Source organism: Chroicocephalus ridibundus, chromosome 1 (assembly GCF_963924245.1).
Source record: "Chroicocephalus ridibundus chromosome 1, bChrRid1.1, whole genome shotgun sequence".
NCBI lineage: Eukaryota > Metazoa > Chordata > Aves > Charadriiformes > Laridae > Chroicocephalus > Chroicocephalus ridibundus.
In genome coordinates this window covers 160,408,254-160,423,577 of record NC_086284.1, presented here as the reverse complement: position 1 = coordinate 160,423,577, position 15,324 = coordinate 160,408,254, and the positions used below count along the sequence as shown (strand labels likewise).

At 38.7% G+C, this 15,324-nt stretch overlaps 1 protein-coding gene across 1 annotated transcript in view; it reads left to right on the top strand.

Moving 5' to 3' along the window:
• The window catches only part of ALDH1L2 (aldehyde dehydrogenase 1 family member L2), a 35,164-nt gene that overhangs the window by 15,509 nt on the left and 4,331 nt on the right, over nt 1-15,324 (top strand). The window contains exons 7-20 of the mRNA XM_063320979.1: nt 714-848; nt 1,248-1,373; nt 2,758-2,849; nt 3,695-3,842; nt 4,592-4,711; nt 5,885-6,012; nt 9,868-10,018; nt 10,724-10,794; nt 10,901-11,006; nt 11,381-11,468; nt 12,215-12,308; nt 12,559-12,655; nt 14,110-14,208; nt 14,969-15,134. Coding sequence (XP_063177049.1) covers nt 714-848; nt 1,248-1,373; nt 2,758-2,849; nt 3,695-3,842; nt 4,592-4,711; nt 5,885-6,012; nt 9,868-10,018; nt 10,724-10,794; nt 10,901-11,006; nt 11,381-11,468; nt 12,215-12,308; nt 12,559-12,655; nt 14,110-14,208; nt 14,969-15,134 — 1,621 coding nt within the window. The remainder of the gene's footprint in view (nt 1-713; nt 849-1,247; nt 1,374-2,757; nt 2,850-3,694; nt 3,843-4,591; nt 4,712-5,884; nt 6,013-9,867; nt 10,019-10,723; nt 10,795-10,900; nt 11,007-11,380; nt 11,469-12,214; nt 12,309-12,558; nt 12,656-14,109; nt 14,209-14,968; nt 15,135-15,324) is intronic.

The window sequence follows — 15,324 nt, the reverse complement described above, 5'->3', positions numbered from 1 at the left end:
GCATGCATTACAGTATAATGCAACCCATGCTGTACAGCGGGCAACATCACAGTATTAACAGCAAAACGAAACACTGTGAGCTACTGAAATAACAAAGAAGGTTTTATTTTAAAGAGATTTGGGCCTAGATCATTTGCAGAAATAAACAGATCTCATTTTATCCAAAACCAGCTACTTCCTTTCAATGTATTAAATGTACTATACATTTGATCCACACAGTACTTACTTAAAATACTTAAAAAATCTCATTATCTTTACTGGCTGTGATGTGCAGAATTTGTTACTTAACTATTAGCTATCTGCTGGCAGGCTGCTCCAAAAGCCTGGTTCTGCCCTAATATCCAGGAGCTGTTGCTGATTTGAGAACCCAGAAAGAACAGAAGTGCCCAAGAGAGAGGCAGCATTGCCAGCCTGGGAGCAGTCAGGCTTCTGCCCGTCTCTCGTGTTGGGCACGCACTGAGAAAAGCTGCTTCCCTTTCTGCGCTGGTTCCAGCATGCACATTGTTGCAGCTAGGCAGCTTTGCAGGTTTAGGCAGCTTGCAAAGTTTTACGTGTCATGGGTTATAAAGATACAGAAATAATGTTGTAACATGTTTTCCATGTGTAGGTACTTGTATTTTATTTATATTAAAGCTTCAAAACAGTATCATTTCTTTATTAGAATTTTAGAACATGTTTAGAATCTGTGCACTTTTAATTCCATTTATTTTTAGGTGGTTACTTTTTACGGGTCATCGTTACTTGATGCTTCAGTGCCTGCTGGACAAGAGCTGGCAATAAAAGGTGCTTCAAGACCTGGACTTGTAACCAAGAATGGTCTAGTCATTTTTGGTAATGATGGGAAGATGGTAAGTGCCCACCCTGGCAAACATAAGCATGGATGGAATAACTTTAGCAAGAAGTGCAAGTAGTGTGGAATTGTCAGGCTATATAAATCTGGCTGCTAATGATAGACAGCTAATTTGCTTGGAGTTAATCAATCCTCTACCATCCTATAGTGAAGACATTCATGTTTTGCTTCTCACTTGATACATATTCATTTCCAATATGGATTAAAATGTTCTATGACTAGAAGAGAATCTGAAAGACAAGTAGGAGTAGCCTGTGTTAAACTACCTGCATTGTAGCAGCTTTCCTGCAGGCCATTTATTTTACTATTTCAATAACCATACCAATGCCTAAAAACTCTTCACACAAGGATGTATTGCCTCCCAAATAATTTAAAATCATGTGCTCTGATTTTTCAGGTACTAGTGAGAAATCTGCAGTTTGAGGACGGGAAAATGATCCCTGCGTCTAAATACTTCTCTGCTGATGAAACAACTGCCCTGGAACTTACAGAAGAGGAGAAAAAGATGGCGGAAGATATTAGGGTAATTCAATAAACTGCTTTAGTAGGATATTACTTTAGACAAAAGCATTGCATACTTCTCATTATAGGCAAGGCATATCTTTTATTTAGCCATGCAAGTTGTTTTTTGATAAAATGTACTCAAAGAGGGGTTGAATCTTTAGTTATTGACGTTCAGGTGGAACTGGGAATTCGCTAGAGTATTTACATGTCACTTTAGAAAGTTTTCTTTCAGATACAAGTGATACAAAGGCAGAGATTGCAGGGTCAGTTATGGTAAATATCTATGAATGATGAAGGTGGGAGTGAGGAGAAACAAACAGACCTTCACCTCACAACAGTGAGGTTTTCAACACTGACAGACGTGGACAGTTCTGAAACCCTTTCTTCACTGTGGTGTTACTCAGTAGGACGTGCTCAGATTGGTCCTGTCGGACCTGTCTTAGAACAGCAGTCTGAAAGAGAAAAGTGTCAGTTTTCACTCTGTACCCGTGTGCGCTGTCTCTCTTCTGCCATGGCCACACACAGGGGGCTGGCTGCAGAGGGATGCAGCAACGGGGCAGCAGGAGCAGAAAGCTCTCATAGCCAGAGAGGCACTTTGCTGCCCTCTCCCGTAATCCATCCCTCTGTAGTGTCATGGGCTTAGCTGAAAGCCTCATTTGTCATTAAAGTTTTCTCTCAGAGCAAGTGAATCACAGATGTCTTCCCTTCTGCTAACTCTGCTACAGGGTCAATAACTCTTGGCACAGGTCAAGCAGCTTGATGCACTAATATTTTAAACTGCTGCTTCAAGATTACCTTGAACCTGCTTGCCAGCAACCTAAATGCTGCCTGGAGCTATTGGCTGACTGAGACAATAGCAAAAAGAAATATAAACTCTGCAGTTCATAATACTACCTGCTAACTCTGAAACCTAATTATAATTAATCGAAATGTTACGTTACCAGTTATTTCACTGTTCGTGTTGGTGGAAATCTCCATCTCATGTATGTAGCTTAAACTACTTCTCAGCTCTGCCCAGGTGCCAGAAATGCCATCAATCCAGTCACAAAGTGCTCCAGGCTGTCCTTGCCTCTGCTGATGACGTATTGTGTAATGCAATGGGAAGTTATCATTTGGAGGATAAGGATCTTAAAAAAATGGGCCTAAAAATTCAGGTTTCTTGCCTGATTAGATGAAATTATCATGGACAAACTAATATTTTTAATAAGCTAATTATGCTGAAGAATTTATTGGCTAACATCAGGTCTCTAGACAGCTTGAGACCCTCTTAAAAGTAATTTTCTGTTTTAGAATTCTTTGAAATAATACATGTTGTAGGCACAGACACCAGAGAAAATATGGTTTGATAAATATTTCTTGGCATTAGGGGATTATTCATTATTGTTATTTTTATGTATTACTAGGCTATTTGGAAGGGAATTTTGAGCAATGTTGCTGTAATTGAGGATTCCACAGACTTCTTCAAATCTGGAGCATCCTCTATGCATGTTGTCAGGTAAAAAATATTCAAAATAACAAAATTTTGAAGCCAAAGTTGATGGAAACAATGTTGTCATGGTGCTTTTAAATCAGGGTTGATCAAGCAGTGATAAAAAAAAAATCCCTGTATATTTTCCAACACTAACTATTCCATTTCCTACCTTTGAAAATGTAGTACGGTTCTGCTCCCACAATTAGGAGATATTGGCATAATCCTGCTCTTTCTATTGAAGGAAAATTCCCCTTAACTTCAGGAAAATCAGCTGTATGGGGGAGCATGGTGATGCTTGAGCCTGTCTGCATGCAGTGACAGGTATCTTAAGACCAGGGGGCTGATTGGGAAGCTGAGCAAAGAACTGAGAGGGAGAGAGGAGACTTTCACAGAAAGAACTGAGCCTATGCTTACAAGTGCACTGAGTTTATGCTGTGCTGGGTCACCTCAGTTACCTTCTTTTTGCAACTCACATATCCCAGGCCAACATCTCAGATGGTTTTTTTTTAACATACTAATTCTTGTTGTTATTACTTACCAGTCTCATAGAGCTCTGAATGACCTCCATGTATTGGTTAGAGTAGTCCCATATACTGCTTTATCAATCAGTATATGTTATTTGTAATTTATTTCCAAAAGTTTACGTAAAAGTACCCCATAACTGACATTTCATAACACCCCCAAGTAAAACAATGGATTTCAGTAAAATGCACAACTTCTGTGCCATTGTTGTCAGAGAAACACACACACATATTCACATGCATACAAACTGGTGCCCAGCTTTGATCCCTTTCAACCTTCTAGTGATTCAGTTATTTAAAGAATTCTTTCATTTGTAATTAAACTTATTCTTTCTTCAAAATCTTTAGAATGCTAGAAGAGATCAAACAGAAATATAGTGGACTGCAGCTGCAGAATGAAGATGTGTATATGGCCACTAAGTTTGCAGACTTTATTCAAATGGCTGTCAGAAAATTCAGAGGAGAAGATAAAGAAGAAGAGTTAGTCATTGATTATGTAAGACCTTTTATTTTGCCTTATTTCTTAATCTTTCTTGGGCTTGGGGGGAGGGCAGACAATGCATTTTATTAGACTACTTGATGCAGTAGGAAAAGCAACCAAATATTTGGTCATACAAACTCTCCTTTGTGACTTTTTTTTTGCAACTTTTATATATTTGCATTTCGTAATGGAAATATATATGTAATGTCACTTAAAATATTCCAGAAACGAGGAGATCAAAAACATGCCGTAGTTTACAATAGCTCACACACGGGCAGATATTCCTGTCTCCCCTGCGTTGTCCTGCCAGTATGCTTCAGTCAGAATGGTTCCAGATCTTCTGCTTTCCTGAGGCAAACAGTGCTAGATTTTGCTCATAAGAATCTGGACAAAAAATTTCTGTGAAAGGAGGATTCTGTGTTTTTTTAAGTCATCAAGCAAGTCAGGATTTCTTTAACTTGGGAATTATGCATTTGACTGAAGTCCATTAAGACCAGCTTTAACCAGGGTTTAGTATTGGTTTGAATATCAAGATCCAATGGTAAAAAATACAGAAATCTGCTTAACTATCTCAGAGTATGTTTATTGGCATTCAGGGAGAATATGATTTCTGTTTCATTTTACTCTTTTGTCCACTCCTAACAGCCATATATACCTCCTAAAATCCATCTGGATGTTGGCTGCAGATAGCAAAGCTTGTTAAGCTACATTAAAATCTTAGTTATTAAAAATTTAAATTAATTTGTTGTTTATTTCACTCTTAGGTTTCAAAAAATGTGAACAACATGACTGTGAATATGCCATACCAGTGTTTCATAAATGGGCAATTTATAAATGCTGATGATGGAAAAACATATGACACTATAAATCCAGCAGATGGATCAGTAAGTAATTTCTAAATATGATCATTACCAGTTTTCTCAATTTCTTTGCCTGTTATAAAATCTAAACCACTAACTGAATATTGCTAATTTCAAAACCATACAGTACACATTAAATAGCCCCTAGAAATAATTTGAAGTTTTAATTTACTTCTCAGTTTGTATATTCTACAGTTTTCCATTTCAGTCAAGCCACACAGCAAAAATAACCTACTTCCACTTCAACTATTATGTCAATTTCCATAACAGTCTGTATGTTTTGCTTTGATTTCATTCTTGTTTAGCTTTGGAAACAAAAATTGCTGAAGTTTAGTTGCTAAAGAAGTATTTCTTTTAGGATATTGTATATATTTCCTGCCAGTCATCAACTTCAGTTTTTATTTTACTTTTTTTTACAAATCGGTCATCTTACGGCAAGTGTGACTTTAAAATGTCCCTTTAAATTCTCAGTAAAGAAAATGACTTTTCAGTAGGAAAATATATACAGTTGCACTACTATATACAGTCCTGAACTACTGAATCTTGGTTGAGCAACTCGTAACTATGAATTATAAATAAGAAGAGCAACTCTAATGTCTACGTAATTGCCATTTAATTCTGGAGTAAATTAATTCTGCTGAAATCAATGCCACAAATTTCGCTATCATCAGAAGTCAGACTCTGGTACTTTTTCTGAAACTCATTATGGAATGGAATAAAAGTCATAACAATTCTGTAATAGAATTTACAACACGTGTATTTATAGAACACAATCATCATAAAATACCATGTGTATATGGTGGTTAATGGTAACAGAAGCTCCATTCCTTAGGAATGGAACATATGGGAGTCATTTTAGCATGTTTAGATATTAGATCATAATAGCACATATAGAGGCTTCCACATTTTGTAATATCACATTGATTTTACATATGGAAAGAGAGTGTGAAATCCAGTGGGACAATGCACCTTGCTGTTAAGAAGAAAGATCTTGGAATCTGAGTCCATGCAGCGTCCTCCAGATTCAGCCACCTCAGTTGCGTCTGAACTTTTTGCAGCCTGACTCACCCATGACAACTGCTGAGGTTGAGGTTATTAAGTATTTGCTTTTACCTGGACAAAAAGTTTTGGAAGAAGGAATAACACTCTGCATCCCAGTCTCCCAGTTTGAGCTAACACAATGCTCTTTTTGGACAGATAATAGCCAGTGTATCTTCTGCTTCGTTGGCTGACGTTGACAAGGCAGTGGCAGCAGCAAAGGAGGCATTTGAAAATGGTGAATGGGGAAGAATGAATGCAAGGGAAAGAGGGCGACTCATGTACAGGTACGTGAAAGGCAGCTTGTGTTTGTTTCATTTTCTTAAATCTTATTGCTTTGTTCCTCTGAAGAATTGTTGCATAGTTTTCTGAATATGATGGATATTCATAATCCCACTGTCAGAGGTACCAGACTAGTCAACTTTTCATCACCTAATTTACTTCAGTGACTCAGGTCTTAGCTGGATAACCTTTCTTGTGGCAGAAAAGAATCTTCTGATTTCTCACTGCCACCACTTTTTTTATTATTAATTATGAATGGCAAAAAAGAATTTGAAGAAAACATCTTTTAAATACTTAATGGCTTCAGTTAATCTCTATGGATTTTGTGGCAAGGATTGAAAATTTCCTTGTAAAGTCCAAATTCTTCTGTATACATGAGGCTAAGTTTTAAAGGCAGAGTCTACCTACGTTAGGTAGGCGGAGACTTTTGACCTTGCTAAGCCTGCCTGCATCTGCTCTCCATACAGTAAACATACAGTGACACTGCCACCAATTTTGAAATAGACTGTGACTGATGCTAGATTTTCCAGGACCATATGCCAGCGTACTTCTCACCTGGCTAAAGACCCACTCTAGGAGATGTGTTGTGGTCTGTTGTGGAAGAATTGTCCTGTGTAGAAATTCTCTAAGCTGAATCCTACTGAGACACTTCCAGCTGAGCTGAGGCACTTCCAGCTCTCTTTTGTATCTGTTTCACTGTGTCAACCCTGGATAATGCCTGCTTCTCTTTTTGGCTGTGTTATTATTGTTTCAGAAGATAAACAATGGTTTTGCTGAATGAATGGTATTTTAATGGTGAGTTTTAAGCCTTGATGGGCAAGAGATGTTCTTGGAAAGATGACCATGTTAGCTAGATATTGTGAGAGCAATAGCGGAGGCAGCTAATAAAAGCTCAATTCCTATGTATTCTCCATACACAGCATGATGCTTCTGGTGCCTGACAGCAAGCACAGGGAGAACACTGTCTTGCAAACTTGGGGTGACTGGAAGCTTCAGAGCTTCTCTTTAAAGAAAGCCTCTTTTGTGGAGCTATATGAAGAGCTTTCACTGCTTTTTTAGTTCTAGGACATGCAAATGAATGAGTAGAGATGGGTAAAGAAGCAGATCGCTACTTTTGAATGCCCCAGGTTCACATTTAGTTAATGTGATGATGGAAAACCAATTGTCAGCACAGATGTACTAGGCAAGTTCTGATCCTGTTCAGTGGATGGAAAGCTACTAGTTACTGTGCTTGACATAGCGGTTGGCTTTAAGGAAGTTAGGATCTCAAATAGACCTGAAACTTCCTGCCCTAAGGAACTCATGAAGGAGTAGATCCTGTGTATCGACACCTTTCTTCTGCAGGGTGTAGTCTGCAGGCTCATCAACATTACTGTTGGATGTCCTGGTCAAGTCAGTTGTGCTGAGGAGACTGCACATCTGTCTATAGGCAAGAAAAGGAATTTTTTTCACCTTCAGAAAATATAATCTTCAGTAGTGTGCCCATACCCACTGCTATATGAAGCCTTTATTGTGCTGTTCCAGGAGGCTAGCCCTGGACGCCAGAACACACAGCAGAAGAAGGATCAGTTACACAGTGAGCAGCTGCGGGATGGCAGCAGGCTATGCATTCGGGTGGCAAGGCAAAATAACAGTCTGGCAGTTTGGTTGTGTGCAGGGGTGGGTCACTGCTCTGGGTAACATCTGTGAGGGTGTGGAAACTGAAGATCCATCTGATTCAGAGCTTTGGAATATGCAACTAGAAGATGACCCTGTTCTCATAAGGGTTTAGCCTGGTGAGACCGGAAGGAGTTGGGAATCCATTGCACGTCTGTGGTCTGGCAGCTAAGGAAGAGGAGCAGGGGGAATTGTGATTCTGTACTTGGGATACTTGGGCTGTGTCCATGTAGTGTACGCAGCAGATCATTTGTTATCACATTAATATAGCTGTAAGACTTCTTACTTTGTTAAATGCTTTGGGTCCAAATTCCCCTCCCCTCTTTTACCATAGCCTTATGAACCAAGTAGATGTAATTAAAAATAAAAAAGTATTAAAAAATGCCACGTTTTACAAGACATTGAGGTATTTTAGCAAAAAAGAATGAAAGCAAAACTGAAAAATCTTTTTGTCTCATAAAGTATGTGACCAGGCCTTGGAAAAAGGCCTGCAGGACTCTAAAAAGTTGAGTAGGCGTCACAACAGCAAGTCAGAACTCATATCCAAATTAAATACAGTTGATCACTTAAATTTTTCACAAGGGTGCACAGATTCAAAGCATGTACAAACTTGGGTTTAATTTGTATTAGGAATGTAGAGTGCTTGAGAGCCCAAGTTAACTCTGCCCCAAAGAGGAACTTTTAAGGTCTTAGAGCTACTGCTCTGCATTTTACAGTTGCAAGATTTGTAAGCATAACTGTTAAGCACATGGAAAATGTAACTCCCCTGCACTACATAGATTATTCCTGGATTAAACTCTTCTCTCCCTAGGTGACTGGCTTTCTAGGAGAGTTATACCAGAGTGTTTATGTTGCAAACCACTCCCAGTACGACTGAAGGCTCTCTCTGGTCCACCTTAATTCAAACAAGGCCCCTTTTTCTCTGGCCTCTGTTCAAACTAGAGATTTTGAGCGATGAACCAAAGAGAAGGTTTGTACTATTAAAGCCCGTAGCTCTGCTACTTTGTCTTAAGGCATCATTAATAGAAGATATTAAGCATACATTAAATGGAACCTTCTCGTTGTCCCTGAGGTGCCATATCCATTCTTTTACACAGTATTGCTGATTCCCGACCTGTAGCTGGGTCTCCAAGATACAGTTAAAAAAGGTATTAAAGAGCATTTTTCTACATCTCTGCAAATGCTTTAAATGGGCAGAATTTACATAATGGAAAACTGGGTTTCACACCCAGTTTTTAATACTCTTTACAGGATCTAAAATGCACTCGGTTAAGCTCTTAAAATCACATGGGAGTTCTGATTATATTTCTGAGTATCAAAACACAGATAGAAGCTTAAGAAAAACATTGATGCATCTGTTTCACTGCTATGTGAGAGATCTAAGACTGAATGTAAAAAGTCATTCATGCAAACAGACCTTTCTGCCTGAGCAGGGGACCACTGAATTACAAGAGCTCCTCATAAGTATAGGTATCTGTCTGTCCAGATGCATTTTTGAGACACTCTGATAGCTACTATTAACTCAATAATATTCACCACAGTCTTACACTTCACCATATTGTTTCATAAATCTAACAGATGGAGAACTTGAGGCCCAGGGAGACCATGGCCCAGATTTTCAAAGGTACCAAGGCATATAAAATTCAATTTGCATTACAGCTAGAGAGCTCTGCCTTTGGACATCCGTGTGCCTTTGAAGCATTTAAGTATTTTAGTCCAATTTCAGACAATACAAAGCAGCATTATGAAGCTAGGTTTCTCAAATCTTAAACTAGGATCTTGAGTGCTCCTTCTTGGTACTTTTGATTACTTGATATTTCTTACGTTACCGTGTATTTGCTTTCTGACTTACTGGTCTGATTTTCTATTGCTGCCTCCTGGTAGTACAACAGAAAAAGAGTATAGCTTTTCTAGTTATTATTTTATTTACAAACTCATAATTGAACAATCATCGGGTAAGTTTTCACAGTCCATGTCTTCATCCAGTGTCTACTACAGCCAATGTGAAGACATTTGCAGACCTTAACAGGCTATTGTTCAAGCTCTTACTGATATCAATGAGCAGTGGCTCCAATGCTCCACCTCCAAATTCAATGGAAATGCTATTTTAATTGCGGATCTCTGCCATACTAAATATCATTTTAAGCTGTCAATGGTTAGATGTCACTTCTCTTTCACATGAATTTGTAATGATTTTATTAAAGACTTGCAGACCTGATGGAAGAACATCAAGAAGAATTAGCAACAATAGAGTCTATCGACTCAGGAGCTGTCTACACGTTAGCTTTGAAGACCCACGTTGGAATGTCTGTGCAAACATTTAGATACTTCGCTGGATGGTGTGACAAAATTCAGGCAAGTGAATATGTAAAGGGAATAATCAATGGCGGTGCTTCCCTACACTTTTTTTTCTGACACAGTGCCAAAAAGCAGTGTTACCAAAAGTAATCAAGGAATCAAAAAATATATCAAAATCAGAATTTTACCTAAAATGGGTCTCCCCGGCAATACAAAAGTGCAATCTGCTTCCAATTGGAGAATATGGATTTAGAACGTGACTCTCAATATCTAAGAAAATCATTGAGGTGTCATGGTTGATCTACATGCTTAGTCAGCTCTTGATTATTGATGGAGCAAAATGTCATTGTGGTCATCATGTGGGTAAGTGCAAAGACTCATGTGCTATGTCACATTCTGACCGAGGCTGGTGTGTTTGCTTGATGGCACAGTCCGTGGCACAGCTTGAACAGCATTTCCTCAATTATCTTTAAGACACGCAATTAAGAATATCATTCAGCTTTTTTTCGTCCATCAGACCCTCACTTTACGTTCTTTGATACTTTTGTTATCTATGCTTTTATTTCATCCAGCTGAAAATCAGGAGTTGACTACAGTATCCATAGTATGAAATACAGTAGAAGCATCCCTGCCCCTTTCTCTGATGCAAAAATGCTTTGGAAAGCCCACTCTGTGGCTTTCCAAAACATACCTATATGGCAAATATATTTGTAATAAAAATGATTGAACAGTATCACGATGTGTCCCTCCGCTGTTTTTTAGGGTGCTACAATTCCAATTAACCAGGCCCGGCCAAACCATAATCTAACATTCACCAAGAAAGAGCCAATAGGGTAAGCATCACTTTTTTCTTCTTAGTGACAGCCTTGACATACAGAAAAGACATTCAAAAGTTGCCATCAAAATTTTGATTTTTCCCTGTTTTTTCCCTACCTTAAGTGTCTGTGCAATTGTTATCCCCTGGAATTACCCGCTGATGATGCTTGCATGGAAGAGCGCAGCATGCTTGGCTGCAGGCAACACACTCGTACTCAAGCCAGCTCAGGTAAAAATAAAAAGGGTTGTACAGGTGGATCAGGTCCTCCACTATTTATTCAGGCAAAATAATTCAGGCAATCTAGTGGATTTCACCCATAGGTTGACTGTGTCATATGTTTTAAAGGGCACGTATGAAAATACAAAGTGCCTTGATGATACAAGGTACTGATTGGCTTCAGTTCTACCCTGCTGCTTGATCATGATCTTGAAAATTCATTTATTTTCAAGAATGAATTCTTTTCTGCAAGAAGCCATCAGTCTTAATTTGATACTGTGAGTACGAAGATGAATATTGTATCAAAATTCAGATGTATTGAATGTAAAAGATATCATCACACATTTAATTAAAAGAGGAGACCTAATCTAAATGTTTCTACTTAGGTCACACCTCTGACTTCCTTGAAGTTTGCAGAACTCTCAGCTAAAGCTGGATTTCCTAAGGGCGTTATAAATATTCTGCCTGGTTCAGGTAAAACTTCAACTAACCATTTTTCTGGGAAGAGTAGGTCATGCTAAAACTGGTGAACTAGCATTTTACCTTTTTGGAGACCTATTACATAAGTGCATGTATCTTCATAGGTCGTAGGCTTGCATCTATGCCATACAGCGATTTCACATATTTCCAGAACAGAATTGGAAAAATCTGTATGTCACCTGGCTCTAGCTAGTGGTAAGAGCTGTCAGCCTACACCCTTTATAAGTTCACACAAATAGCATGAATGCTCTGGAAAAGAATGTATTACAGAGAAACATGTTTCACTTGATTGTAAAACTTCATTTTTTCTCCTAATCTTATCACCACTCGGAAGTATTTAAATGTGACCGTGAGGCCTAAAGCAAGCTGGTAAGATGCAGATTGGTCACTATAGGTCATGGTCCACACCATTTTCCTCTTTCCCCTAAAGAAGAAAAGTGACCAAGTAACTGTATGGGGCAGGTTCTGTTGCAAATCAGATTATTCCACCTATAGTGGAACATTAGGAAGGAAGTTCTTTAGTCCAGGCAGGTGGGGGAATGTGGAGACACTAATGCGATCCAAGTTAACTAATATGAGATTTTTCATAGTCATATGAATAAAGCTGTAAATACAAATAAGGATGTGATACTGTACTTCATTGACATATTGTTAGCTCTTTCTGTGTGACAGTGCTGCTGCTGCAATGGTAAAAATTGCCTATGCGCTGCCTAGTTAAACTGTTTTCCTCACCTCGATAGGTGGCTTAGTGGGACAGCACCTGTCTGAACATCCAGATGTTCGCAAAGTTGGATTCACTGGTTCAACACCAACTGGTAAACAGATCATGAAGAGGTACTCTCAGCAAAAGATGCATAAATAAACACTGCTTAACCTCGTTCTGAAGTATCTTATTATCTATAGTGTACATGTAGCAGTAATAGAAAGGCATAACTACATATGGTTGTGTACATTTATGTAGAATTTTTCTAAGCCACTACTGGAAAATAGAGGTTTGTACATTTATACAAGACACGATTCAAAGGAAATAATGAAATAAGCTCTTTAAAAGTTGGTTTTATATGATTATTTCTATTTTTTACAGTGCAGCCACTAATCTGAAGAAAGTTTCTCTTGAGCTTGGTGGTAAATCACCGCTGATCATATTCAGTGACTGTGAACTTGACAGAGCCGTAAAAATGGTAATGTTACTTCAAAGTAAAATATATTCAAAGCCTTTGTGACATACCCTCACAGTATTACAATATTCTTCTTGACTTGCCAAAAACTGCAGTAGCCTGCATGAAACATCATGCAATCCGTTAGAAAACAGACACTCTTTCTACAGGATGTTTCTTTATGCCAGCACAATTAAACTGCTTGTGCTGCACCAAAAATGCAGGGATCAGTACTACAAGATATATACATTAGAAAACGCACACACAAAAAAGAAATATATCTGGAAGGTATTTTCACGAGCCAAGTTAACACATTAAAATTCATTGTCAAAATCTGATACTCAAAAAAAAAAGCGCTTAAAAAATGAAAGCCTGAAGGTGAGTTAAAATATATAATGAGCTCCCTATTGCCATATAGTTCTTCTTAATTCACCATCGATCGTGATAATCCACCTTACCAAAGTTCATACATAAGATGTGCAAATGAGAAATTCAGGGAATTTAGGGAGCTTATTTCCTGCTCAGGTAATCTGATTCATCAAAATGACAGCAGATGCAGTTTCCTTGCTAAGAAGCAAACAAAGATCTTCCACGCTTACCCAAAGTACTAATTCTGTGAATTCTCTAAGCCAGCGTAAGCAAGTACTGCTACCAGGAAGAAACTATTATACACTTTCCCCGTTTTTGGAGTGTCTTTTGGCAGGACAAGTGTCCGAGTGACTTCACAGTGAAGGATATGTGGAAAATAATAAAAGCTGAAGCTTCGCAGTCAGCGCACTGCTTGGCCCCGCCACTGTTCTCAGCTGTAGAAGTGAGAGGGTGACGCAGAGGCTGGCCTGGGCTATACCTGGCATCGATGGCTTTAAATTGTTGTGAAACAATGCTTTTTTTGCCACAGTAGCACATGATCCCGGTCATACCTATTAATGCCAGGACCCTAGGCCTTTGCAGCTGCCAGAAAACTACTTTTTTAGGAATTTTATTTGTCCTGCTATTCATTCCCCCACCTCCCTACCCCCCTGAAAAACAATGGCAGATATCAGATCTTGATGAATAAAAAGGAACAATCTGAATCCACACTCTTTAAATAGGAGGTGCTCTGCAGATTAGAGTTAGGTGATGCTCACCCAGTTACATGCGACTTTTGACACACGAGGAGGGCTCAGTGGATCAGCAGCTTCGTATTCACTGGTCGTGCTGCCAGCCCTCTTCTCTGTGACGCTGCAGCAGATGTTTCTGTGGAACACTGGTGGAAATGGGAAGAGCAGTGCTGAGGAGTTCATCCTGAGCCATTTGTCCTCATGGAAGCGTGTTTGCCGGTTATAAGATTAGTCTGCTTGTTGCATTGATGATGTCCCTTTACATAAAGCGTGACATGTTGAGGGTCACAAACACAGGATGCAACCCAAGGGAACAGAATGAAAGGGAGACCGAACAAAAGGACGCATATAAATATTAATGTTTTTTTCCCTGATCAGGGTATGGGAGCAGTATATTTCAACAAAGGAGAAAACTGCATTGCAGCTGGCAGACTGTTTGTGGAAGAATCAATCCATGATGAATTTGTTAGAAAAGTGGTAAGATATTCAAAGAACAAAGATTAAGCAGATGCTTTACTGTGGCACAAAGAGCCACCAGTTTTAAGACATTTGCATTTCTTCTAATTTTCAGTTGTTTAAATCAAATTGTTAAATTAAATATTGCTAATAGGCAATGTTGTTTCTCGGGAGCCTCTTTATAGGGTTAAAAGGAAGGCACTGAAAGGAGATATTTTCATCAGTAATGCACAGATAAGTGACATTGAACTAGATATTCTACCTTAAGTACATTGTACCTTGAGGCCATCTCCTGACTAGGAAAGTAAGATTAAGAAAATTACTGAACTTAGGTCAATGTGATTGAAGGCTGCAGTGTAGTTCAAAAAAAAAGGGATATTGGAAGTGTAGCTAGAATAATACAAAGGTCATTATTGAAACTCCAATAGTACCACACTGTACCACTGGAAAATTCATTCATCTAGCTCAAGAACAGGAAATCACTGTGATAGCTCATTTACCACTATAAAAGCTAACATTTACCTGCCTATCTTAATAGCAGAAAAGAATGAATGCATGAAAACAGCATCAAAACCTTTCAGAAGTAACCAGAAATTATCAAACGTAAGACACCGTACAAAGCCTCATTTTAGAAAGGGAAGAGCTTTCCACCTTTTAAGAATCCAGCCCTTTCTTAGAGCCAAACTTCATAGTACTAACAATGAAGCATCCCAAATCGCTGATCACTTTTAACAACTGTTTGCTGTGTTATGTAACTTCATTTTAATTGGGTAACCCATAGGTGGAAGAAATAAAAAAGATGAAAATTGGTGACCCGCTTGATAGGTCTACAGATCATGGTCCACAAAATCACAAGGCACATTTGGAAAAGCTGCTGCAATATTGTGAAACTGGAGTAAAAGAAGGAGCCACGCTAGTGTATGGAGGAAGACAAGTACACAGACCAGGTAAAATAGTGTTCAAAGGTGTTTGGAACTTTTACACTTTAAATAAAAGTTGTCGTGGTTGTCTCTTCTGCGTTATGTGAAGTGGCAATATCATGGGAACAGTACCAGGTAAGCCCAAGATAACACTTGAGGACAGGACTTTCAAGTCTCATATTAAGAGAACCTGCGCAACTGAAGCATAACGTGAAAT